The 26,160-nt window shown below is 49.3% G+C and overlaps 1 protein-coding gene across 1 annotated transcript in view; it reads right to left on the bottom strand.

Moving 5' to 3' along the window:
* The window catches only part of GRIK3 (glutamate ionotropic receptor kainate type subunit 3), a 222,499-nt gene that overhangs the window by 74,356 nt on the left and 121,983 nt on the right, over positions 1 to 26,160 (bottom strand). Inside the window, exons 2-3 of the mRNA XM_072771904.1 lie at positions 13,825 to 14,001; positions 4,800 to 5,057 (exon numbers count right to left, since the gene is read on the bottom strand). Of these exons, the coding sequence (XP_072628005.1) occupies positions 4,800 to 5,057; positions 13,825 to 14,001 (435 nt within the window). The remainder of the gene's footprint in view (positions 1 to 4,799; positions 5,058 to 13,824; positions 14,002 to 26,160) is intronic.

Below are 26,160 nucleotides of genomic sequence, written 5' to 3'. Positions count from 1 at the left end.
TTGCTCTGGATTAAAGTTTGCTATCAACTATCACAGCGTCCCCTATCTGGACGGAGCCCCCCTCCCCCTGACCCCCGAGTTTTCCAACAGAGCATCCAGGTTTCCAAAGCCATTTCCGACACAAATGCCTGCATATGTTCGGCTTCTCCTTCCCATTCCAGGGACTGGACACGAGGAAAGCAATCTGGCGTCCATCATTCCCCTCTGCGGGGGAAGACAGAGACATATCCCTGTGACCTAAGCCTCCCAAGGAGCTCTCCAACAAGCTTGGCCATGGCCATCAACTGCGGGCCACCCCCTAGTCCCCTGGAAGGTCTCAGACCCAGGTGTATGGGCTGCCAGAGGGCCCTGGAGTCCTAGAGTGCCCTGGGTCTTCCCCACACCAGGCTCAACAGCGGGCAGGAAGAGGCCATCAGCTGACCTGCACAGAGGACGGAGGGGCCCCAAGCTCCTCTGGAACATGCACCCAGCCTCACCCTCCCCTCCCCAACCAGCTCCCGAAATCCTCCGTTGGGTTGAATGATGCCACCCGCTTACACCTGTCACCCCGGGAGGCTCCCAGTCTTCACTGTGCTCCCACTTGCTCAGAGTCACGCGCAGTATCAGCGGGCACGTGAGCTTTGGGGATGCAGGACGTGAGGGCCGGGACCGCCTGCACGCCGCCGCCGGAGCAGAGGCCACCAGAGTCTCCCTGTCAGCCAAGTGCACTGCCCCGTGTAATACACAGTGACCCACATCCTCCAGCAGCAAATGTCAGACCTCCTTCTCCATCAGTGTATTCCCCAAGGGGACCAGAGGCTCGGCTCAGCCCACCCCAGCAGAGGATGAGGCTCTTGGCTCGCCCGAGATGAGCTTTCCTTCCTGGCTGCTTCCCTCATCAATCTCTCTCAAAATATCTGCAGTGAATCATGGTTGTTAGAATCCTGCTTTTCACTTACAAAGCACTTCTGCACTCATTACCCTATTTAAACATCTCCCTGTCCTAGAAGGCATGTAGACGAGGGACTTTTGTTCCAATGTTACGAAGAGACTGAGGCGGTTAAGTGACCGGCCCGAGCTTCTGCAGCGCGCCAGCCACGGGACCCAGACTCGAGACCCAACCCTTTGGCTCCGAGGCTGGGGCCCCTTTTCTCCACCTCGGCTTTTCTCTAAGACCCTTCCCTTCACTGTTGACATGAGTTTGTCTTTGTGTGCAGCTCAGGTCACGAAGGTGTGGCTCATCAAAGGTCCCCAGGCAAATGCTGTCGCCTCCCATGATAATCATTTGTGATATTCTAGAACTGATGCCCTGACATCCTGAGATCACGTGCCCAACGAAAGGCCAAAGTTGTTTATGTTCCTATTATCCCTGCGCTTTTGCGTGTTCACAAGATCATATTATAAGCCCTCCAACCATAAGCCCCAACATCTGTTTTGCTTCCTGCCCCAAAGAGGACATCCCCAGCTAACAAATCCCACCTCTCATCATTATAGTCTATATTATGGTAATAATACAATTAATAATAAAATAATTAGAGGCTCTAGAGTTATAAAAAAAAAAAGGCTCTTGTCCATGCTTGAGGCTCTTGCTCTTGTCTTCCAACTAACCCCAGTGCTTCTCCATGACACCCAACACACCAATGGTGTGGCCATACAGCGAGCTGTAACAACTCTTCTCTCAATGGTGTAGACCTCTCTGCGTCATCCTGTGGTCGTCCTTGTCTGCTGGATCCCAGGTGCACTTAGAAAGAGTTCTCCCTGCAGGAGGTGGCAATGATGACTCTAATTCTTCACCCGTCCCTCTAGGTAACCCCCTTTGCCCCATAACTAACTGTGCAGTGGGCTCCAACTGCAGGCAGGTGACCTGCCCCACTCACAACATTGGGCTCTAGCATGTAACCCGTGTTGGCTGGGGGTGTATCCACAGGCATGACACGAGCAGACATTTGGAATGGAATTGCACACTGTTCTTTGGCACCTCTGCCATGGTTGTGACAACATGTCCATGCGGGCCTGCTGGTGGGGGCACAGCCGGTTGCCCCTCTCATCTCCACCAACCGTCCAATGACCCCCTACCCCCACCCCAAGCAGGTGAGCGATCCAGCTGAGACACAATAACCACCTAGCCAAGCTCGGCCACTCACTCCCTGACCCTACGGACTCGGGAGCTTAAACAAAGGCTGGGTATTTTAAGCCACTAAGTTTTGGGGTGGTATGTCTCACAGCATCATTATAGAAATATCATAGAAACTGCTGTGTCCCCTTCTAACGTACTAGGAGAACCAAGGTTCTGTGTGGGTGGCTGTGTGCCGGTCCCGAGAGAGGACTCGTCCCTTCCCTTAGGATGGCAGGCACAGATCCGGTGAGCTGCAGGGGATGGTCGGCTGGGAGGTTCCCAGACAAGCTTTCCTCCTTGAAAAGAGGCACAAGTCCCATGGAGAAAAATCCCTTGGGCTTCTGCCCCTTCCTCTCTATCCCCCGGGGTGTCAGCATGTGAGGATGTGATGCTCGGAGCTGCAGCAGCTCTATTTTGACCATGAGAGAGAAAGCCAAGAGAAGCGTGATGACACTGACCCAGCGCCCTGACTCTGTCGAGCTGCTAAACCAGCCCCAGAAAGGCCCGTCTGCAGACTTTTTGTCAGTTAGAGAGAGAAGCACCTAGTGCTCAGGTCAGTTTGAACTGGGTTGTCTGTCATTCCCGCCACGACATCCGAACGCACACAACCCCCATAGCAGAGACAGCCCAAGCCTGGTCTTCAGGTGCTTCCCACTCTTGGGGGGCGGGTCTGGTAACCCACAAGCTGTCCCCTTGAAATATCCTGATTCCAGGAGCACACCTCCTCTTACCATCATCATCATCATTGAAGTCGTATTATTATTTGACTGAATCCACCCCCGAACCCCTAGGACCCGGGTGTTCTTGGCCAAACCCTCTCCATCACTGACTCCCGTATGTTTTGAAATGTCTGTTAAATGGAACTGATCTGAATTGAAAATCAGGTTGAATCAACTACAATTAAATACTGTCAGAAAGGGTGTCCTAGGCACCGGTAGGGGTGACAACATGATGACAGGATCGCCTCTTCCTTGGGAAGTTAGTTAACCATACTGCAGGCGAGTGCGTGCCCACCCAGGGGGACCACAGGTCATTCCAGGCCACCCGAGTTGATACTCAAGTGACGTGCACGCATCTCCAGAGCTAAGGCACCTGAGGGGAGGAGCCCCAGACGTCAGCCAGCGTCAGCCCTGAGAGCCTCATGGGCCCGGCACCTGCCGCTTTGCACAGCCTCTGCCTGGAGGCCCCAGAGCTGCTGGGCCGTGGGCCACGCCACGGTCTGTTCTGGCTGCGCCGTGTCCGGCTACAGTTTTTTCAGCATCGCCTCCGTCCACATCCAGTTCTTCCCTTCCATTATGGCCCCCAAAGTCTCTTCCAGGCAACCCCTCAAATCCAGGCCTCCTTTGCTCCCGCCTGGATCAATATAGGGCCGCTGGCCTTCTCGCTCTTACCCGCCCCAGCCAGGCTGTGCTTTCTCCAAGGGCTGCCATGCACCGTCCCACCCCCGCATTTTTTGCTCCCGCTGTTCCCGCCGCCTGTGATGCTTCAAGACTGCTCTCCCTGTCTGTCTACCCTCAAAGCCCAGCTCATGTCTCCCCCTGGTAAGTCACCCCAGATGAGCCAAGGCCGCAGGGCTTCCCCTCCCCGAGTCCCTTGGTGCTGACTCTATACACTTGTCGCCTGATTCTTAGCTCTGATGGGCTGGAATGACCGGTGACCTCTGGGTGCGTGCTCACGCCCCTTCGATATAATTAACTCCTCAAAAGATGACGGGAGCACCACATCCTCATTCTTCTCCCTTACTGGCGCCCGCCACTCTCTTCCTGCCATATTTAATTATAATTTATTTCATCTTGATTTTGAATTCCATTCAATTCACTTCAGCTCAACAAGCATTTAAAAGCGTCTACATTGTACCAGGCCCTGTGCTAAATCCTGGAGGCACGCAAGGCTCAAGGGCCGGACAACAAAGCAGGCTCAAAGCGGCACGATCATCCCCAGTGGTGTGCTAAGACAGACGATCTAACAGGGCTGCCAAAACGCTGGCAGCGACCTGGAGCTGGGTACTCGTGCCCCTCAGTGGCAGACACCTCACGCTGGGGGCACTGAGCAGAGGTGGGCACCCACCCCCGGCCTCCAGGATCTCCTATCTGGTACTTTGGGCATAGCAGGCACTCCACAGATGCTCGTAGAATCCCGAGTTAAATAGACAACTTTTCTGGGGGATTCTCTCCCTATGATTCCTACTCCCCATTAGGAGGTAATCAAGAGCTGACAGAATCACAGGCTGCAGAGAGCTGGAGGGCTCTTTCCAGGCCGGATGCTATAGCTCTTGACTTGACACGTGGGCAGAGAAGGGCCAGATGGGTTAAGTGACTTGCCAAGGTCACTCTCTCTTAAGAGGCCAGGCTAAGAAATGTCTCGGGACATGAGGCTTTGGAAAGAAACAGGAAGAGAGGAAACGGTTCTGTGCTACTCAGCTCGCGAGCGTCAGAGCCAGTGCACGCGCCAGCCTGTGTGAGTCCAGAGCTGGTGCTCATAGCCAGCCCGGGGCGGCACACGTTTGGTGCAGATGGGAACGTGAGTGTCAGAGCGCAGGCAGGTGTGGGCACAGCTGTGCCCGGGGCAGTGCAGGGGCCTGGGGGGTGCTGAGTGCAGACAAGAGCGTGCTGCGGGGGTGCGTGCAGCGTGGGGACGGTGTGAGGCAGGCTGCGGCTGAGTGAGGGGTGAGGGTGGCTGGAGTGCCCTGGGCCCGGCTACCCACCTGTACTGTCGTCATAGACCACGGTGGCAGACCGCCACTTGAGGTACTGGACCAAGTCGAGGATGGCGTGGCTGAGGGAGGCGTAGTCAGGGTAGAGGTTCACGTAGAAGGTGTCCTTGTTGTCCAGCGGGTGGTGTTTCCAGCGCAGCTGGATGTGGGGCACCTCCAGGGCATTGCAGATGGACTGGACGGCGTTGGTGCAAGAGCCCTGTGATGGTCCGAAGATCGCCACCACGCCCAGCGCCAGCTGGTCACAGGCTGCAACGGAGGGGAAGGGGCGGGGGTCAATGCTGGGCCTCAGCGGGTGGTTGGGGGCTGGGGACAGGGTGGTGCGCTGATTTTGGTGATCCCATGAACATAGCAGAGATCTTCCGAGGGCGGACGACTGAGGCTGCCTGTGAACCTCAGCTCCCTCATCTGGGAGCTGGGGCTGCAGTCCCCCCCGCCTCATGGGATCATAGGAAGGTCGAGCAAGACTGTGCGCACAAGACCCTCAGCACCGCTCCAGTGATGTGGTCATCACTGTGCTGAGCACCCCCAGCTCCAACCTGCCCTGTTCCGGGGTGACGGCTGAGACACCGGCAGGATGAAACACCTACTCACGGTGACGTTAAACCCCAGCCCCCGCCTGCTTCCCCACTTCCCATGTGCTCATCTCACCTCACTGGACATCACCATGTGCATGTCCAGGATGCGTGTCAGACCGAATGTGTCCCAGATGCAGCCCCCTCTGCCCCTCCAGCCTCCCCTCCTCAGTAAACCAGCTCCACCGTCCTTAGTGCCTTATGCCCTGAGCCCTGGCTTCCTCTTGACTCCTCTCATTCTCTCCTATCCTGCACCCCAAGTGCTTCAGCTTCAGAACGTGCCGGAATCGGGCCACTTCTCACCATCCTCTTCTGCTTGCACTACTGCAGGAGCCTCCTCGGCTGCCCCAGCTTCCTCAGGGGCCCTCCCTACCTTCTTACCTCTCACCACCTCAGGTGGTTACATCACACCTTGGCTCTAAAAGCTCCAATTTCACTCAGTCTAAAAGCTAAAGTCCTCACGGTGACGGACGAGGTCCTGCTTGCTGTGGTTCCTCTCCACCCATGTCCCACTCCTGTCCTCATCACCACCACTACCACTTTTCTGACGTTATCCCATATCCAGTCATACTCCCGAAACCCCATACCCTGCTTTGTTTATTTATTAAATGACCACCGGAAGTCTTGTTCATTTGTTGCCTTTCTACTCCCACTACAATGTCAGTACAAGGCAGCAAGGGCTTGATCTATGTTGTTGAGCACTGTCTCAACAATAAACAGTGCCTTAATGGTACCTAAACGTGCTTAAAACAGTACTTGGTCTGAGTAGATGCTTCACCAGCCTCTGCTAGGTGCATTAGTATTGAATCCTGGTCTTCCAATAGTTTTCATTCTTGGGGGAGGCCCAGGGGCTCAGGTAGGTCAGAAAGCAGAAGCTTCTGGGGAGGGCAAACAGCGATAGGTACAGCAGAGCTTTAACCAAGCAGCCCCAGGGCATTTGGGGCTCAGAGGGTGGGTGTAGACTCACACAGGGATTGTGCCTGAAAGATCCTGAAAGTGGGACCTTTCAGGGCCAGTCAGGGAGCTCTCGCCCTTTTTTCTGGCAACTGGCTCTGAGTTTCCTGTGGGCTCCTTCGCCTGCTCCACTCCCAGGCCTTGAGGACTAGAGCCCGAGCCTTAGGCGCTGGCCTCCTTCAGGCCCCAGTCATTGGGTTTGAGGATGGTCATATGACCAGTCGGAGTCAACGGGATGCCATGAGACCTCACACCAAGAAGTTAGCACCTTCCCTGTGCAATGGGCCATGCATGGTGTGGGGAATAAGATCTGGCTGTACTGTAGCGACCTTGTGCTCACAAAGAAAGGGCAGTGCTTAAGGAATGGAGTCAGTATGGAGGGGAGCAGAGTCAAAGGCAGAGGAAGAAGAGCTCCTGACCGAGTAGAACCTTGGATTTTGGTTACGTGAATCAATACATTCTTTTTGCTTAAACCATTTAGGATTTGGTGTTTTGTCACCTGCAACCAGAGGAGCCTTAAGCAATCTTTCAATAGAGTGTCAGCAAACTCACCAGCCTGTGGCCATCTCTACCTTTCTCCTTTTGCCTCTAGGACCCTCTGATTGATTACTTAGTCAAACGACTAGTATATTTCTTCCCTTCCACTATCACCTCCAAGAATCTGCCTTTTGGATTTCCCCCTCTGATATGTGCCTGAAGCAGGCAGGCAAATACTTCCTACACCCTCACCCTCACCCAGCCCAACCTCTTAGGTCATGTCTGCCTGCCCGGGCCCAAGGTCTAGATATCTGGTTTGATGGAGGCAGGGGAGAGTGGACCAAACACAAGTTAAGTTTCGGCAGAGGATCATTTAAGAGTGATTTTGAAGGAGGCAATTTTGATTTTGATACCAATTGTGAAGATAATGATAAAGGTGATTGCAGTGATGGCTGTGATGGTGGAGACCATGGTGTGAGGCTGTTGATGATCATGGCCATGGCACCGCTGAAGATGGAACTGATGATAATGTTGATGTTGTAGCATAATGGTGGGATGATGATGGGATTGACGATGATAAAAATATCAATGCTGTGACAGTAATGGCGATGATGCTGGTAGGAATAATGACCATGATATAAGCGTTGATGAGAGAGGAGGTGACAACAGTTTGATGCTGATGACACTGTGGTGATGATGTTGGTGGTGATGGGGCTGGTGATGATAAAGATACTGACACTGTGACAGTCATGAGGAGGAGGAGGAGGAGGATGATCTTAGGGGTGGTGATGTTGGCAAGGGTGTGAATGGAGGTGGTAACTATTTTGGTGGCATTGATGAGATTGGTGATGATGAAGATGTCAATGTCATGACTGTGATGATGGCAGTAGGGAGGATGGCCATGACGCTGGCATTGATGAGATTAGTGATGATGTAGATATCAATGTCATGACTATGATGATGGCAGTAGGAAGGATGGCCATGATCTTGGCACCGATGAGATTAGTGATGATGAAGATGTCAATGTCATGACTGTGATGATGGCAGTAGGAAGGATGGTCATGATGCTGACACTGATGAGATTAGTGATGATGAAGATGTCAATGTCATGACTGTGACGATGATAACAGGAATGATGGTGATCATGTTGGCCCTGATTAGGCTGGTGATGATGAGGAAGATGTCAATGTCATGACTGACAATGGCAGTAGGAATGATGGCGATGATGTTGGCACTGATGAGATTAGTGATGATGAAGGTGTGGCTGTCTGGCAGTGGCGTGGTGATGATGACAGTAGTAATAGTGATGGCGGTGGTGATGATGTGAAGAGTGGAGGTGATACCTTTGTTGATGGTGATGATAGTAATTGTGATGATGGGGCATTGTCATTGATAGTAGTGACAACAGTGGTACTAGGAGGATTCATCCTGCCAGAGACACAGTGATTAGGTCTCGTGGCTGGGTAGCAGGAAACAGCAGTTCTGTCCTTCACCTGTTTTTCCTCTTTGGCCTCTCTCCTCATCCCCTTTTCTGTCCCCTCCTGTTCCTTTCACCTCCTGAGGATCTTCCAGCCCAGAAGAATGCTGCTGCCCCTAAGGGACCAGGGCAGGGGTTACAGCAGTAGCAGTAGAAGCTTTATCTCCAGATGTTTCCAGGGTAGCAGCCAACTCTTGTTCTGGCAGCCCTGAGCACACACTGCAGTAATTACATTATTTGTAGCTTCAATTTGGAATCCATTTTCTGGTCATTTTACAGTAACTCAATGGTTCACAGTCATTGCAGGAGTCCACAGCCTGAATGCAGCCCCCCCAGCCCCCTTTCCGTGGCAATTGTCGTTAGAGCAAAAATTATCCCAATCAATTTGTGTCTTAAAAGGAATTGAACAGCCCAGAGAATAAGTGAAGGCAGAGGAGCCTGGGGAGTGCTGGGTCGATTCCAGGCCTGCTCCGGTCAGGCTTGGAAGAAAACACAGGCACTCTCTGGGTTGCTGGCTCGGGCATCGTTTGGCAGTCACTCATCTTTTAATTTTCCACAAAACATTTAAAAATAAAGACAATAAGTGAAAGTCCCTTTTAATGGAGGAAAGGCCTCTCAGGCCTCCTGTGGAGGGAAGGCGTAATTCTAGCGGAGCTGGTGGGGCATGCAATGCCAGGCCCTGTGCACCGTGCCCACTCCCCCCACGTGGCCCAAGGGGCTGCATCCAGCTGCAGCTGGATTATCATCCTCATTGGGTTAATTAGAAAGAAGCCCAAGGTCATATCCCAGAAGAGTCCTAATGATGATGCTCCAGAGGAATACATTTTCAAAAACCGAAGATCAAAAGAAAAAAATAAAGATCAGGGGAACAAGGGGTTCCCCAAGGGATGGAGTGTGCCTAAAGGGGAGAACCATCCGACTGCAGAAATGCCTCCAGGGTCAGACAGCAGTGGCTCTAACCGCAGCAGGGCTCTGTCTTAGGAATAGTATGTATCGGAGGGGTGTTAAGGGAAAGCGAGGCAGACAGGAGCCTCAAACTTTTTTCTCTGGAGACATAACCCAATACAGTACAGTGCATCAATTTTAAGCATAGACTTCTATGAAATTTTACATATAACTGCATCCATGTAGCTACTACTAGGATCAAAATATAAAACATTCCCAAAACCTAAGAAGGTTATCTCTTCCCCTCTCCAGTTAATACCTGCTGCACGCTCCTCCCTCCCCCAGAGGTGACCCCACATTACACCTGCGAGGCTCATCCATGATGTTTTGCATAAGCAGAAATTTTTTTTTCTTTTTTTTTTTTTTACTGCTAATCCAAATTCCATTGTATAAGTATACCCCAATCTATCCATTCTCCTTTTGATGGACCTTTATTTCCCACATTCGGCTGTTATCAATAAAGTGGCCAGGAACTCCCTTGCACACATACATTTAGCTTTAGTGAGACATTTCCAAACTCCCCTGATAAGTTCAACCAGTTTTCACTCTCACCGACACTGTGTAGGAAAAAAAATCAACCTCAACTCCTACCTCCCACCAAACATAGAAAAATCAGTGTGAGGTAGATCATAGAGCTAATCCTGAAAGACGAAACAACAGAGCTTCTAGAACGTAGGAGGAAATCTTCACGACTTTAGGATAGACAAAAATAGAACACAAAGCCATTAAGCATAATGGAAAATATTGATAAATCAGACTTCTTTAAGTTAAGAACTTTGTTCCTCAAAAGATCTTACTAAAACAGTGAAAAGGCAAGCTCATTTGCAGCAGATACATGCAATCACAAAGGATTCCTACCCATCATATATAGAAGATTCCTACAAGTCAATAAGAAAATGACAAGTGACTCCATTTTAAAAGTGCTTGAAAGGCTGAAAAATCACTCCTGAGGAAAAGGGGATTCAAGTGATCTATTAGCATATAAAAAGATGCTCAAGATCTCTGGTCATCCGGGAAATACAAAGTAAAACCACAATGAGATATCCACCACACCAACCACCAAAAACAAAACTTAACTTTATCACATGTTCGTGATGACATACAGTGATTGCCGCTGCCCTGCGCTGTCCTGGGGGATTGGTGTCAGAACTCTGGAACGCTGTCTGGCCAAACATATGACATCCTATGACCTCGTATTTCTACTCCTGGGTGTCTGCCCACCAAAAAAATGTGCACATTTGTGCACCAAAAGACATCTATGAGAATGTTCATAGCAGCACTACTCTATGGGCCCAAATGGAAACAACATGAATGTCCAATAATAAATATGAGTTTTAAAAATTGTCTTTGTATAATGGAACACTGCACAACAGTGATTAGATTACTGTTACATCCAGCAACATAGATGGATCTCACAGGTATATTGTACACACTGCCAACACATACACACTGGTCTTCTATTTATGTGAAGTTCAAAAACAACCAGAACAGTCTATGTATGGCACCAGTAGTCAGAACAGTGGTTCTTTAGTCCAGCAGCAAAGAGGCAAGAAGACGTGTAACCTGGCAGAAGATATGGACAATAATCACATGATTACACACACACATACACACACACACATATCCACCAATCAGGGTTGTGAAAGAGAAGTCCAGAGCTTTATGAGGTGGAGACTTGACTGTGTCTGGGGACTTGGGGAAGGCTCCCCAGAGGACCTAGACAAATGGCAGGGCAGAGGTAGGCTAGGAAAAGGGCATTACAAACAAAGAGAATAAACATGTGCAAAAGCCCTGAGGTGGGAGGAAACATGGCCCTTGGAGGATGGCAGGTAGGGGCAGAACCCAGAGGCCGAGGGAGCAAATGGCACAGATGTGGCTGGAAGGTCACCTTTGGGCTAGACTGGATAGGCCCCCATGGGCTCTGAGCATTTGGGGAAAGAACAACAGGACACGCCAGCCAGGGTTTTAAGCAAACAAGTTACATGGTGGGGGGTTGGAGGGTGTGGCTGTGGTCACAGGGACCCATTGGGCTGGACTTCCAGAGCTGCGTCTTTCTGTCTCAGGTCTACTCACTACTTGGCAGTTCCATGTCACGTAGAACTCTAAGTTCCGGCTGGAGGAAGTGCCTCAGAAGACTCTGGAGTTCTGCCCTGGGCTCACTGCTGCCTGGGGAAGGTCCCCGTGCTGACTCACAAGTGTGCTACTAAAGAGTTGTTGTATTATTTTAGTAACTTTTAGAAAACATGGACAGAATATACCCAGCCTAGCCCTTCGGGGTCATCGTGTCCACATAAACCTCTGTTCTGATTCCAGGCGTTTGTTCTGTGTCCTCACCTTTCCACTGAGCATTTTTGGTTGAGTTCAGCTGCTTTCTAGCTGGACGAGGCCAGGCAGAGGATGCCAGCAGGGACTCTCAGTGGGGAGGTGGATATCTGACTGTACAGGGTTGGCCACAGGGCATGTGGAGAGAGAGCTGGGAGGACACCGGTAGGGAGGAGGGTTGCCAGCGCAAGGAGAAGGGTGATGGGCAAAGGACCACTCTTCGAGGCTATCAGAGTAGAGTTCCTCTAGTGTGTCTGCAGGCTGGCTCTGGGACTCAGGACAGTGGTATCAAAAAAGTCAGGGGCATCGTGCTCAATGTCAGGGATCCTGTGTTCTTGGGTTCACAAGGCATGGAGGAGCAGGGCAGGTGAGATGAGGCCAGCAGTGGAGAAAGTGCCTGTAGATGTGAGGCCCTTAACCTGAAGGCTCAGTGGGTAGAAAGCAAGACAGCCAATGTCCTGAGAGCACAGGCCAATATGGTACCTTGTATGTGCCAGACACTGTTCTAGGCACTTCGCAAAAGTGTGTCCGTTTTGTAGACGAAAAAATTGTATTTTGTTCAAGGTCACAACCAAGATCAGAATGGACAAGGTGCAAGGCTAGGCAGTCTGGCTCCAAGCTCATGCTATGCTGCTTTTCTATGCTAAGGTGTTTACCTACAATGGGGCTTTGGGAAACAGAACCAGCCCCAGGAATCATCTCGGTAGGTCTATACCTGGGAGCCCAGGAGGCCTTGATTAACTACTAGGAACCCCTTTGAAAGACCAAGGGGATCTTTTGAATGTGCCTCAGTCTACCCAAGATGCATGAATGACACTGTCCCTAAGCTCAGCAGGCAGAGGTCCTGGGCAAAGATTCTCAGACTCCCATGCCCCATTCTCACATCATTCATTCATTGATTCATTCAATAATTATTTCACTGAGCACTTACTATACATCAGTCTTCTAGGTGCTAGAGTTATATCAATTTTTTTTTATTTATTTATGATAGTCACAGAGAGAGAGAGAGAGGCAGAGACACAGACAGAGGGAGAAGCAGGCTCCATGCACCGGGAGCCCGATGTGGGACTCGATCCCGGGTCTCCAGGATCGCGCCCTGGGCCAAAGGCAGGCGCCAAACCACTGCGCCACCCAGGGATCCCCTGAGTTATATCAGTTAATAAGAGACAGCCTTCCTTTCAGTGGTGTTGGAAAGAAGGGGAAAGACATCAAACACACACCATTAATTAACTACAAATTGTGACACGCGCCTTGAAGAAGAATAGCAAGGGACTATGATGGCAGATTATAGGAAGGATGATCTTATCTTCCCTGGGAATGAGATTCCTTAGGCCTGAGATTTTTAAATGGAGTTCTGTGGAACTCTTGGGATATATGGAAGCTATTTCTAGAGTTATCTGAGCCTCTAAGCTAATTTCAATTAAGTATGTACATGTGTATAAATTATGTTTTTAAAACAATAACAAAGGAATATATGTGCTATATGCCACACAGGAAACTGCTGGCTCATTCAGGTATCAACAAGTTGCTTTTTTTTTCTCCCTGAGGAGCCTGGAATAAAGTTCTCTAGTCATTTCTGTGGAGTCATTGGAGCTCATTGTAAATGTGTCACTAATAAAGAAGGATGCAATTCAACGTTCGTTTGTTTTGTTCTTTAGAATTCAGGCGTGGGAAAAACTGTTTTACTGGATTTACTAAAACTTATTTTTATGGCATAATTTTCCTGTTACTGTGCAGCTAACACAAAATATGGAAACTATTGAATGCGGAGGCTAATATCAAACTTCAAGTGTCATCCACAGCCCTCTGGGGTCAAATTACGTTAGCCATAGAAGCAGCCTCATTGTTTTTAGTAAGTCTTTTTACAGCAACTAAATGTTGTATAGTTGAATTACTCATATTCTGGGTGGGGTTTCAATGAAAGAAAAACAAGTCTGGAAATGCCGGCTCCGGTTCAAAGGTGCTGGGGAGAAGAGCTGACCTTCTCATTGCTAACTCCCCCACCCCACCTTGGGTCTCATTCTCCACCTCCTCCCATGGTTCCCTCATTCCTTCACAGCACATGCCAGTGGCTTGGAAATTCCTGAGGGACAATCTGGGGGAGGACACAGCCTACACTGAACTGGAAATGTGGCAGGTCCCCAAACCAGGCAGACCAGGCTCTAAACATCCAGCCTACGAGAGCATGGGCCTGTTTTCAGGACCCCGGACAGCAAACACAACTCCTCTGTCCACAAGCTTGGAAGAGTCAAAGCTGCAAACTCACCCTTCTTGGTGGCCTCGAAGCTGTCATGAAAGTGAATCCTCTGGATGTCATAGGTCAAGGTTGTGTTGGGCAGCAGAGTCCTGTTCCTGTTGATGATGTTGGCAGAAAATCGAAAGGCATGCTCCTCAGCATTCATGACCTGGGCGTTGGGGCCGTCCGCATACTCAAAGATTCCTCCTGTAAGAGATGGGTAAAATCATGTGTAGCTGGGGAAGGGGGTGGGTGGGGGTAGAGCATGCTAACAAAGATGCTTGGCTCAGAAGGTTTTATGGACAAGATTTTCCCCCTCACACAAAATGCTCAATACTATCCTAGATAATTCCATGCTTAGAAATCATGCTAGAGCATAAGAAATACCAAGATCCTCCTAGTTCATTTCACTCAGCCAGCAACAGAGACTGACAACACAGACTGACAAACAGAGCCAAATAAAATGCCCAACTTATTAATATTGTTATGAAAATTCTCAATAGAGTGCTGGCAAGTAGAATCTATTAGAATACTACAAGGATAACATACCATGACCAAGCACAGTTATATTCAATATAAAGAAAGGGTGGTTCAACATAAAGAAATATATGAATATCATTCCATCGCATCAATAGTCCAAAGGAAAACATAACATATGATCAACTCACAAGATGCAAAAAGGCATTTCATAAAACCCAATATCTACTGCTGTTTTTTTTTCTACTGCTGTTAAGAATGCTTAGCACCAGAAAAGCTACTGCCATGAAGCCTCTTTAGATCAAATTCGCTTTCAATATCACACTAATGGTGAACACAGGAGACATTCTCATTAAAGAGATAAAGGAAGGAAAAAAAAAAGAGATAAAGGAAGGGTAAAGATTCAAACCATACCATTAGCCAACAAAATAAGAAAGAAAAAAGGATTTAGAGACACACCTCTTAGAAAGAAAAAAAATTCTTGCAAACAAGATAAATGTTTTCCTACAAACCCTTAATCCCCCACCCCCACAAAAACTAGTTAAGAACTAGTAAGAGAGTCTAGTTAAATGACCAGTCAGCACAAATTAATACCATTTCTTTATATCAGTAACAACCAGTAAGAAAAATTAATGGCAAAAGATCTTCTTTCTGAGACCAACAAAAATATTAAATAACAAGTAACAACAACAAAAAAAAAAACAAGTGTGCAATTTCAGCATTAAAAATGACAAAAAACACTAAAAGGGAGAGATGTAACAGCAGACTTAAGTGAGGAGGCATGGCATGCTCCAGGACAGTTAGGCTCAAGAATAGAGGTGTTGGTTCATTACAAATTAATTTTTCAATGTAATGCCATCCCAGTCAGAATCACAGAAGGATTTTTCTTTTACTGGACAGGATGCCTCTAAAATGCGTCTGGAGGACTAATCAGGAGATAGCAGCCTAAAGAGATGACAGGTGATCTGCACTGCCAGATTTAAAATGTATCATAAAAGCCAAAATAATTAAAAACATGTCCTAATGGCATATGAAAATACAGACAGATCAATGGGATGAGATAAAAAGCCCCCAGAAAGAGAATCGAGTAGAGATAAGTATTTAAGACATGACAAAGGTGGCTATTTCCAACCAGTAGGTAAAATATAAATTATTCATTAATAGTACTGAAACAATTATTCAATTATTTGGGAGAAATTTGAGTTAGATTCCAATCTTAAGCCATCTATCAAAATAAGTTCCAAACAGATTAAAGATTAAATAGGAAAAGTAATGGAAGGCAGGAGGAGAGAAAAGCCTCAAAGTACCAAAAAAGAAGATGTAGGTGAATATTATACAATATTGAGGAGGAGGAGACCTTTCCAAGCATTATAATAAAGTCAGAAACCATAGGAGAAATGCTGATAACTCCATAGAAATAACATATATCAAATAATAATATATCAAAACTACCATCCAGAAAATTAAATGGCAAACATCAAACTTGGAAAAATATTTGTAACATATTTGGCAGTATAAAAGTTGATATTCTTATTTTATAAAAACAAACACTTCAAAGTCAACAAAAAAGACAAAAACTCCAATAGAAAAATGTGCAAAGGGCAAGCATGGGCATTTCACTAGAGAAAAAAATATTACAAAGGAGCTATTAATGTATGAAGCAACGTGTGCTCTTCCTAAAAATCATAAACTCCATTTCAACCAACAGTGAGAAACCACATCTTGCCCGCCCCATTGCCAAACATAAAATAACTTATAACACCCAGCTTTGCTGAGGGCATTTGGAAACAGACACTTGCTTAATTGTTGGTAGAAGTGGCAACTGGTATACCTCGCCTTCCTGGTGGTCACCAGAAAATATCAAAAGCCTTAAAAATGCTTAGGTCTTTGACTAAATACTTCTCCTTGACTCATTACTTCAGTTTCCAGGAAGTGACTCCAACAGCAATGGTGGACACACTGGTCATGTATGGGGAGGGGATCTAGAGATGTCCAACACCAGAGAAAGAGTCAATACATTATAATAAGCTATATAATTCCCATATAACAGCAAAAGTATAATGATTTGGGAAGTGCCTACGACATATTTTTTAAGTGAAAAGCAAAGGTTATAATGTTGGAGATGCAGTGCGATTCCACATTAGAAGAGAAAGAACAGAATGGGGATGCCTGGGTGGCTCAGTGGTTGAGCCACTGGGGTCCTGGGAATTGAGTCTTGCATCAGGCTCCCTTCAGGGAGCCTGCTTCTCCTTCTGCCTCTCTCTCTGTGTGTCTCTCTTGAGTGAATAAATAAAGTCTTTTAAAAATAAAAAAAATTTAAAAAGGAAGAACAGAAGGAATATAAGGAGGAATTTATACAATTGACAAAAAATAGGAAGCACTTCAAAACAGCACAAGTGAATAGCCCTATGTTGTAGATTTCTTATTTTGTTCTTTTTACTTGTCTTCATTTTCCAAACGAAGCTTTAGGTTTTCTTTACTCTTTTAAAAAGTCAGCTTCGTGGAGGTAATATTGACATTAAGAAATTCCACAAAATGCATCTTGTTTTACGTGTACAGTGATTTTTGGCAAATTCATGGAATTGTGTGACCATCATCACAATTGTGAACATTCCTATCACCCCAATGAGATCCCTTGAGCCCGTTTACGGTCAAATCACTGTTCTCAGCCCCAGTCCCAGGCAACCGCTAATTTACTTTCCATCTCTAGAGATTTATCTTTTCTGGACATTTCATACAGATGGAATCATGCAATAGGTGGTCTTCTGCACTTGGTTCCCTTCACTTAGTGTATTTTTGAGCCTTATTCACATTGTAGTGCAGATCAGTGCTTCATTCCTTTTTACTGTTAAATAATATTACTTTCTACAGTTTTACTGCATCTTATTTATCCATTTACCACCAAGTTAATGGGTATTTGGGTTGTTTCCATCATTTTGAAAAAAAATTTTTTGAAGTGACTATTTTAAAAAGTGAACAAATCAATCTGCCCCCCACCCCAGTCTTCCAGAAGGCTTACAATTTGTAACATGTAGTGTTGTAAGCATATGAGTCTGCGTGGGGGTGCATAAACATGGTGGGCACACCCATAAAACAAGACGAGAAGAACGCATTCCAAAATGTCAAGAGGGCTTCCCTCTGAATGGCACGATTATGGGTGACTTTAATTTCCTTCTTTGTGTTTTTCTGTATTTTCCAAAAGTTCTGCAGTGAACATGTGTTATATTTCTAATCAGAAAAGCCATCATGTGATAGTGTGTATGTGTTTAAAGGAAAATAGATGATCAAAATACCATATGATCCAGTAATTCTGGGGATTTTAATTTAATGCTAGGGATTTAGCATTTCTAGGGATATAAATTTAGAATAAGTTAGAGATACATAAACACATTTATGTAGAAGGATATTCTTGACATAATATTGAAAAAATAGAAACAACTTAATGTCCCAGAGAAGGAGATTAATCAAGGTATTAAAAGTCATCCATATGGCAGGATAACTTGCAGGCATTAGGAGTCAAGGAATAGGATGGCATGATATGGTATCCAAGATTTCCTTCAAAATCACAGGGGAGGGGAGGGTGTGAAGGACGTCCAGATAGGGCAGGAAAGGTCATGGGTTGCTGTTCCCTGGGGCCAGGTCGTGGGTACCCAGGGCTCCATTATACCATTCTCCCTAAGTGGCTATGACAGACATCCTCCGTAATAAAATATTCTTTAAGACCATTGTATAAATAAGACAAAATGAGCAAATCGTGGTAGTGCAATCTGAAAAGAGACACAATATTATTTGCAGACGCTTATTACTGTTTTCTTAACAACTCAAGAGAATCAGATGGAAACCAAGTAGAAACGAGACAGCTCATCAAGGAGCCAGCATGCAAATACAGGAAAACAGACAGCCTTCCTATACATCAGCAATAAACACTGAGGAATTATAAGGACAAAGAGAGACCCTATTCACAAAGGCAACAACGACAAAATAAAAAATAAAATACTTTACAATAAACGTGCAATTCTTATACCAAGGAAACTACAAAACTTTACTGGAGGACATAAAAGGAGGCTTGAATAAATGGAGAGACATTACTTTCTCCTGGAAGAGAAGGCTCAATATTGTAAAGATGTCAGTTCTCCTCAAATTAATTTATAAATTTAATGCAATTCCAATTAAAACTAAAAAGGACATTCCAGAAGGGCATACACCAAAATGTTAACAGAGGTTCTTTCTAGAAAGTAAAAAGATAATGGATTGCTTTGCTTAGTGCTTTTTTTCCTCAAGTCCTCTGCACTAGCAAGAGCTTTGGCAATAAGGAAAAAAGCTTTAAAAAAAATGCTCTTATGGAATACTTAATGATATAGAAAATGCTCATTCTCCACCCCACCAAAGCAACAAAATTATATTACAGTTTGAAATCTATTTATCAAACTAAAAGCACATTATCTCTATTTATAGAAAAAAAGACTGGAAATTTTTGTACCAACATTTGACCAATGAGTTTATGGATAGAAGGGGTTTATGGATACTTTTAGCTTGCTCCTTGTATTATCTTGATTTTTCCAGGTTATTTACAATAAATATGCATTACTATTATTTTATTTTTTTTAAGGTTTTATTTATTTATTTGAGAGAGAGGAAGCGAGAGACAGAACACAAGCAGAGGGAGAGGGGCAGAGGGAGAAACAGGCCCCCTGCTCAGCAGAGGGCGCCTGATGCAGGGCTCAATCCCAGAACCCCCGGATCATGACCTGGGCTGAAGGACCCCAGCTTAACTGACTGAGCCACCCAGGTGCCCCTATTTTTATTGCTTTAAAATGTAAAAGAGAAGCCCAGGAGGAAGTCTGGTCATTATAGATCCCCATCCCAAATGAGGATTGCAGGTCAGGGGACAAGGAGCCATTTCCTAGGGCTTCACCCCTTCCTGGTCTCTCCCATCTTGGCAGGTGGGGAGGAAAGGTGAGAGGTTGATACCTCAGTGGGGGTGGTGACACATCGCGGGCACTGAGACCCCAGCCAGGGGATCTCTGCCACAGGCCAACCTGCCAGTGAATCCTAGGGCACCAAGAGAAGTTAGCAGCAGGCTCCTGCCCACAAGGAACGCTCAGGCAACGCTAAGCAGCCAATAACCAGCCTATGTGTGGGGCTCAGCTGTTGGGACTCAAAAGTGCAAAGGTTCCCAACTCGGACTCCGGTGACCATTATGCCTCCATCTGAACCCTGGCTCTTTCCCCTGGGAGAAGTCACTCAATCTCTCTGAGACTCAGTTTCTCCATCTGCAAAACGGAGTGCATAACTTCCAAGGGTTGACCCTTGCAAGGAAGGAGGAAAACAATGTAACGAAATGCACGTCACAGGGAGAGAACGGAATTCATGGCAATTCTTAAAAAGAAGAAACAACGCCATTTAGAAAACCAAAATGAGTTTTAAACTTCTACGTTCTAGGGCAGGGGCTGACACACTTTTTTTCTGGAAGGGATCAGATGGTGAGTATTTTTGGCTTTGTGGGCCAGATGGTCACCTCAACAACATTTCCACAGTAACATGAAAGCAACAGACAATATGTATGCAAACAGGTAGAGCGGCGTTTTGATAAAACTTTATCTATAAAAACAGGTGGCTGGCTGGATTTGGCCAGGGGGCCATAGTTCATCCTCTCTTCTAGGGGAAGGGCAGTCTTCATCTTAGAGGTAAATGTCCTGTAGGGTTTGGGTGGAGAAGATAAGACGGTGATAGTACTAACCTGCTGGCACGGGGTACAAAGATGGGATGATGATTTTGAATGGGGAGGTGGGGAGAGGGGCCTAAGATGAAGGGGGCAGGTATGATGTGGACCCAAAAAGAGAAAAAGGAAGAGAATACGACCCGTGGTCAAAGGTGGAGGAGACCAGTAGGAAACCCTCAGTGGCAGGAAGAGGCCCTGTTAGCACAGGGGTGCTGGGTGTTTAGTCTTCAGGGAGCCTGCCCCTGTGCTGTCCCCTCCCTTCTTTACAGGAGACCTGACATTTAGTAAAGTCGGCCACGGAAAATGGACACCAGCTTGTGCTCTTTGGGGAAAGCGACAGGAAGCAGGCAGTGCCCAGCACAGGGCGAACGGGGGCAGAAAGAAGACAAGAGGTGCAGGAGGTGGGATGGGAGAGAAGACAGGTTGGAATAAGCAGAGACTCAGAGACAAGAGGCCCTGGAGCATTCTCGGAGACACTGCTGGCAAGAGGTTGTCCCTCCCCCACTCCCACGCTTGGGGCAAGGATAGGCATCATGGAACTTGAACATGTAAAGCGCCAGGTGACCCCAAAGGTTTGAATGTCTAGGGACACCCAGGCAACAAATATATGGGTACAACACAGAGGCTCAGAGAGTGGGATCTGGAAGCAGCAGACCTGGGTTTGAACCTTCCATTCCTAGGCTGCCCTTCTCTCCAGAGAACTGCATTCAGTTGAAGGGGCCACCTTGCCCAGAAGGTTACCCCACTCACTTTGCCCCCAGGGACAGTTGGCAGCCACTGATGACTCATGAACACTGGGGCCCCAAAGGGTGTTCCCCTTGCCTCGGGATGGGGTTAATTTTGTGATGCACGCATGCTCCAGAGCCCCCCTAGCACCACCACCATGTGGCATCAGGCAATGGCCAGATCTCAACCCAAGCAGCATCTCTGCCTAGACCTGTCCCCATGTCTATGCTGCTTTGCTTATCCCCTGACGCAGTTTTCCTAAAGAAGTCTCTTCCCTCTTACCGACCTCCTGCATCTCAATCCCTGCCTCAGGCTCTGCATCTGGGAGACCCGACCTAAGATGTGGATGACATTGCTCCAGGGCAAGTATCAACCACACTTCACCTTTCATGCTTCTGAAGGAAGGGAAAGGGGGCACTGAGCCTCATCAACCGATAGACCATCAAGGGTTCTTCTACCCTCTTCCTACTGGTTTTTCCTTTCTCCTTTCGTGTAGGGGTCCTGCACAGATCAGGGAGCTTTAGGAGCTCAGGGTCTGATGGGCTAGGGTTCTGATCCACGCTCCACCCCATGGAAGAAAGGCTGCTTTGGGTCTTGGCTTCTGGAGAGAGCACCCTGCCCCACATAGAAGCAGTTCCCCCACTCAATTGGCTCCTCTCCATTCTCTCCCTTCCCATACATTCCTCATGATCGTTATTTAAAGAGGCTAATAAGTAGGTTGGCACCGTTGATTAATGCATAATCTTAATCATGATTGCATAGTGTAATTGGCATTAATTTGAAGAGCCAGTTCATTATGAAAATAATTGTCACTGCTTTCTGCTTTAATAAAATGGAGCAGAGACACCAGGGTTGCTGAGGAACTGGGATGGGGTGTGTGTGTGTGTGTGTGTGTGTGTGTGTGAGAGAGAGAGAGAAAGAGAGAGAGAGATGGGTCCCCGTGCTCTCTGGGTGGAGCACAGCCAGAACTAGAACATTTTCTTTAAACAAAATCTTGAGTGGAAACCCACTGGGGTAAAACTACTACTACTACTACTGCTGCTGTTGCTGCTGCTGCTGCTGCTGCTGCTGCTACTACTAAACAACTTATATGTCAGGGATGATGTGAGTGCCTTCCACACGCTTCATTTAATACTCAAAGAACCTCTACAACCCCACTAGATAGAAACTACTATTGTCCATTTTACATAAAATGGAGGCCCGGGGAGGTTCGGGTGCTGTTGTGACCACAGTGTAGTAGATTCCTTTCTGCAACCTAAGCCAGCTGATTGGAGCCGATTGTGACATTTTTGGGAGTTTTCAATGTGCGCTGGCAGCTTGAAATCAGCCGCCATAGGAGTATTTACACCACAGAAATAAGCAGATGCTACAAGTTAGGGTTTTTTGTTTTTGTTTTTGTTTTTGTTTCCCTGAAAAGTGTATTTCCCTGCACTCCACTGCCCTGGCCTGTGTCCATCACCTGGGCACTTAAAGACTCGATACCACGGTTTCCCGAGAAGGGTCTGGTGGCTCCCAGGGCAACCCCAAGCACAGCGCAAAAACCAGTAGCTCAAAACTCCCCTCATCTCCAGATGGAAACTCAGGGGCAGGGGTGGGCGAAGGAGGGAATGCATCAGCTGGCCAGCCAGAACCAGCCTCCTTCTTGCTCCTTCTCTGATGATGTGCTGTTGTATATTTTGAGAAACATTCTGTATACCCTAAGCAAAATGCCCATTTTGGCTGTTTACTTGTCTGTTAAGTAGGCTCCACACCCAGCATGGAGCCCAAGGTGGGGCCTGCACTCATGACCCTGAGATCATGGCCTGAGCTGAGAGCAACAGTCAGACACTTAACCGATGGAGCCACCCAGGTGTCCCCAAAGTGCCCATATTTTAAAAACTGCTTTTTCTACTTCTGGAAATGTGCCCAAATGGCAGAATTTTCCTGTCTCCCAGGTGAGCCTACCATGGCAGCCTGTGTCAAGCTGAACTGTGACCACAAAAAACAGGAAGAAGGACTGTCACAGCTTCCCTGCCAGGCCTCATCCCTACAACATTAAGGGCAAGGACCCCGGTGGCACCTTCAACACCTATTCCCTCTGGTCAGATGGCCCTAGAGATACCCAGAGGCTCAGGTCTTGGGGCAGATGACAGTGGAAGGCTGAGTCCCTTTGCTTGAGCCCATGATCCCACCACTGTCTAAGGCTGGTCTCCAGTCCGTTGGGATTTTCCTTTTTTTAAAAAAAATTTTGAACAACTTTGTGCTCCTGAATTTGGCCCCTGCATAAAGCAGCCCAGCCCTGAGCGTAGTGAGCCTAGGAGACTCGGCAGGGCCTGCGCTTGCCTCCCCCGTCTGTCTGGCAGCTGAGTCCCAGGAGACACACGCGTTCCCAGCACCAGGCCCAGGCACTATCTTGTCCTCCGGGAGCTTGAGTCTGCTCTTTCTTTTCTGGTCCACTTTGTTCTTTTTCTGAAGTTTCCAAGGTGTCGTGGAGATTAATTGAGACACTGATCAGCGAGATTGTTGCTAACAGCCTCTTCCGGGGGCCGCCTCCCTGTCTGTTCCCATCAGGTTCTCTTCTCCCTGCCAGGGCCCCTGCGGCTCTGTGCAGCCTGTGGGCTGGGAGAACCGGGCTCTGCTCTCTATGCACCTTAGCCAGCCCTTGGGGGACCCCGATGGTGCCTCTGAACTTGCTTTTGGGCCTCTGTGTGCTGTTGTCGCAGCAGGAGGAGGAGTCGGGGGACAAGTTAGCTGGCTTTCCCCGCTGGGCGTAATAGGTGGTTTGTGGAAGGCAAGCAGTGCCCAGCAGAAAAGCCCGAGGATGGCCTTTCTGAGGTCGTGGGCAGGGAGAGGGGGCAAGGAGTAGGTATGCCTCCCCTCATTCATTCCTCCCTCCCTCCCTCCCTCCCTCCCTCCCTCCCTCCCTTCCTTCCTTCCCCAAGCAGTTTCTTGGCTCCTGCGGGGAACAGGGCTGTGTGCTGGCCGCTGTGCCTGAGTCAGCTTGCGGCTGGGCATCCTCCCAGGCCTTCAGGAGCTCACAGCGTGGGCAAGGAGATGAGAGGAGGGGCACAAATGAACACACTACACGCCTAAAGATTCTCCATGTGACAAGAACGGTCAGACAGCTGGTGAGACTCAGAAGAGTGCCTTGGAGGGCTTCACGGAGGAGGCGGCATCTGACCTGCCCCAGCTGAGCAGCGGTGTGTGGGGAGACTGGGCCTGGGCTGGCGGCCTGGGCGGGAGACGCCTTGCTGCGGAGGGTGCAGGGGGGGGAGGGCATCCAGGCAGGAGGGGGCACTGGTCAGTGAGGAGGAGCCGAAGGGATGTGGGGTCTGGGATGGGTCTGGATGAGGACGCAAGTAGGTCAGGGAGTGGGTGCCGCAGGGACCCCACCACTTCCCGGCTGTGTGACCGTGGGCAGGTCCTTCCCTCCTGGGTGTCTCCCTTTGGTCTGTGGAAACCAGGGCTATTAGCAGCACTTACCACACAGCTATTTTGAGGCCTAAATGGCAAAAATCATCGAAGGCCCCCTGTAAGCCCTGGAGAGGAGCAAGAAGTTCCTATCCCGAGGGGCCAGGACGCTGGGGAGCACTTCCCGGACACGGGGCATCAGAGAAGCAGCGGAGCCAGCCAGAGGCCCCAGGGGAGGGGCTCCTGATTGAGTTCCGGGGCCTGGTGGCAGTTGTTTTAATTGATCTGGTGATATGTGGAGCTTTGTCTGGAGAACGCGGGGACGTGCAAGTCAAATACCGCAGGATCGACCGCGTCTGGAGGGTGGCTGGAGGCTCCAGCGGTGCCCAGGGACCCTGATGACCGATGAGCTGTCATCAGATGCGAGTGGGGGACCCCCGGGGGCGGGGCTAGGAGGGGGCAGCTGGGGCGGGGCTAGGAGGGGGCAGCTGGGGGCGGGGTCTGGAAGGGGCTGCGGGGGGCGGGGCTAAGAGGTAGTTGGGGGGCGGGGCTAGGAGGGGCTGCGGGGGGCGGGGCTGGGAGGGGGCTGCCGGAGGCGGGGCTGGGAGGGTGCTGCGGGGGGCGGGGCTGGGAAGGGGCTGCCGGAGGCGGGGCTGGGAGGGTGCAGCTTTCGGGGGCAGGGCTGGGAGGGTGCTGCGGGGGCGGGGCTTGGAAGGGCAGCGGGGGGCGGGGCTGGGAAGGGGCTGCTGGGGGCGGAGCTAGGAGGGGGCTGCGGGGGGCGGGGCTGGGAAGGGGGCTGTCGGGGGCGGGGCTTGGAAAGGCAGCGGGGGGCGGGGCTGGGAGGGGGTTGCGGGGGCGGGGCTTGGAAGGGCTGCGGGGGGCGGGGCTGGGAGAGGCTGCTGGGGCCGGGGCTAGGAATGGGGCTGCCACCCCGGGGCAGCTGGCGGGGCGTGCTCTTGCCCAGCGTGCCCTTGCCGGAGGGGCCGAAGGAATGAAGACCCAGAGTCCCTGAGACGCTGGCGGGGCGGCCCACCTGGAGGGGCAGGGCCGCGACACCGCCCCGGTCATGCACACAGGCCCGCCCAGGGAGGCCCAAGCTGGCACGGGAGACCCTTCCCGGTCCACCGACCTCCCCCAGCCTCAGCTGCTCTACACGCATGTCCTGGCCCACCACGCGGTGCCCGCTGGCGCCTGTCCCCAAGCGTGTTCTCCCTCCGCCTGGATCACCTTTCCTTCTTCGTCCCTTCCTTCCCTCCTAAGCTGGCTCCCACGCTTCTCTTCCGAGCCTGTGTCCTTGTGCCCTAGTCCCCCCCAGGGGCCACCCGTAGGCACTTCCTCTGCGTGGTCCGGGCTTTCTGCACGGGGAACATTCTCTGGCAGTGGTGCAGGTATGACCAGTCCCAGCCACAGAGCCAGGGGGTTAGGAACTCTGCAGACCCTCTGCCCAGGAGGCAGGGAGCAGATGGGTGAACTCGTTTCCTTGCCCCTTAGACGCACAATTCTGATACGATTTAGTTTCTCAAAGGGCCCCAGTGGGGCTGAGCCCCAGGCGTCCACACCGTAGCCCACCGGCTGACACGCTTCCACTGCCTTTCCTCCCTCCCTGACTTGCTTCCCTGTCCATCACCACCTCCCTGGGATCACCTCCCCGATAAAACTGCTCACACCAGAACCCTTGTTGTGTCTGCTTTTGGGGTCCCCTCCTCAGACATCTCCGCTGAGCTCTGAATTCATCCTCTGGAGGCCCCCATACATTCTGATGCATTGCATGACCCCCCCTCCCCAAAAAGCCATTAGGCTGTGGTCCTCTGGAAGATGGGGACACACCTTAGCCATCCTGGCCCCATCTCTTTCCCTCCCCCAATGCCCAACACACTAGCACAGAGAAGATGTCAAGACCCACTTGTTAAATAAATGCATTTGCCAATGCACATCACACACACACACACACACACACAGAGCTTGTTTTAAAAACCTAATTCGAGTTCAGGATGTTAATACTTTAGTGACAAAGCAAAAAACACACAAACATCCTTCAGACCACCTGTCAA

The sequence above is a fragment of the Canis lupus genome, chromosome 13 (genome assembly GCF_048164855.1).
Source record: "Canis lupus baileyi chromosome 13, mCanLup2.hap1, whole genome shotgun sequence".
Taxonomy (NCBI): domain Eukaryota; kingdom Metazoa; phylum Chordata; class Mammalia; order Carnivora; family Canidae; genus Canis; species Canis lupus.
This window is presented reverse-complemented; position numbering and strand designations above follow the sequence as displayed.